Below are 1585 nucleotides of genomic sequence, written 5' to 3' on the forward strand. Positions count from 1 at the left end.
TCTGCTTTTCTGATGTATCAAATACTTATGTCATGCAATAAAATGCAAATTAATTACTTAAAAATYATACAATGTGATTTTCTGGATTTTTGTTTTAGATTCCTTCTCTCACAGTTGAAGTGTACCTATGATAAAAATTACAGACCTCTACATGCTTTGTAAGTAGGAAAACCTGCAAAATTGTCAGTGTATCAAATACTTGTTCTCCCCACTGTATGTACTTGTGATGGGCTCAACCTCTCCCCTCTGGACAATGATAGTGATCATGAGGACAAGCTGTGGGGTGCTCTCAGAGAAAGCCTCGATGAGGCGCAGCAGGCTTAGGTCATGGGTCAGATACACAGCATCGCTGTCCATGTAATGCTTTCCACAGCAGAAGCCACATATCGAGATCCTCACCACACCAGCATATCTAGAATGACAGCCAAGCAGTATGTGTAACTTGAGACTTGATTTTATACACCATCTTAATTCTATAATACAAAGAAGTGTGGTTAATGGTGTTTCTGCCTTGAGATGAGTGGGGAACTCAGAGAACTGACTACTCATTTACTTCAATGATGTACTACTCCATGAATGTACAACTCTGACAATGTACTCTGGAATGTTTATGTATCATTTAAAACATGCTATTATGCAATTGTATTTGATGTACTTTTCCTGTCAGCCGGGACTATTCCTTTCAACTGCAACACAATCAGTGGAGCAGAAAGGGAAACGGAGGAGAATTCTTTTAGGAGCCTTGCTTGCCAGACTCACAAGGACTCTGAAAACAACCTTTTTATATTATAAACACAGCCTGTGCTGTTTCCAGTTCAACACCAAGTAAACACAGTTGAACTCCACCTGAGGTAGACTCCCATCTGGAAAAGATGTAGGATCTTGAGAGAGCAGAGGTTCTTCACAAGGCTCTCAGTCCTGGTCTCAGTCCCGTCCTTGTCATAGTGGTACCACAGCCAGCTGAAAGCCTGGACCAGGGCTGAGGAACCTAGGAGTAGGAACACCAGCAGTCCCATGAACACATAGTCCTCTTCCTGATAAAAAGACACCACCGCCCACGCGGCCAGTCCCACGTCCAGGAGAAAGAACACCAGACCACTGACTGTCAACAGTAAGTCAGATACTGGGTACTTGAAAAGAGGGCTTCCCCCGTCCTCCTCCATGATGACTGAGTAAACCTCAATTCCACACGTTTGCGGTTGCTCTAGCATTTAACCACCAAATGGAAAAGAAAAAAGGAGAAAAAAATACGCAGCTGCTACTTGTGACTCCTGCTCACTGAGTGACCCATCGACTGTGAAACTGAAGGTATGCAAACAGCAAAGTCCAGACAGTTTAAGTACACACACTTCCAAACAAATCCCCACTCCTCCAACATGTTTTGTGGAGGGAGAAGAGAAATATGTAAAGCACATTGACATACAACAGAGAGGTAAATTGTCCACAACCTGAGCAGATGATAAAAGACAAGCAAATGAACAAAGTTACTGAGGTCCCTATGGATCCTCATGTAACATACAGTTAAAGTACAAAAGTTCCATACTTGCTACTGCACTTCAATGTACATGTTTGAAGACCGAGGTGT

At 42.7% G+C, this 1585-nt stretch overlaps 1 protein-coding gene across 1 annotated transcript in view; it reads right to left on the minus strand.

The window, feature by feature from the left end:
* LOC111954758 (XK-related protein 8) overlaps window positions 1-1279 on the minus strand; it is a 4081-nt gene extending 2802 nt beyond the window's left edge. The window contains exons 1-2 of the mRNA XM_023974675.3: window positions 847-1279; window positions 222-412 (exon numbers count right to left, since the gene is read on the minus strand). Of these exons, the coding sequence (XP_023830443.1) occupies window positions 222-412; window positions 847-1211 (556 nt within the window). The 5' untranslated portion in view covers window positions 1212-1279. The remainder of the gene's footprint in view (window positions 1-221; window positions 413-846) is intronic.
* Window positions 1280-1585: the final 306 nt, after the last annotated feature.

This window comes from Salvelinus sp. IW2-2015, linkage group LG30 (assembly GCF_002910315.2).
Source record: "Salvelinus sp. IW2-2015 linkage group LG30, ASM291031v2, whole genome shotgun sequence".
Lineage (NCBI taxonomy): Eukaryota > Metazoa > Chordata > Actinopteri > Salmoniformes > Salmonidae > Salvelinus > Salvelinus sp. IW2-2015.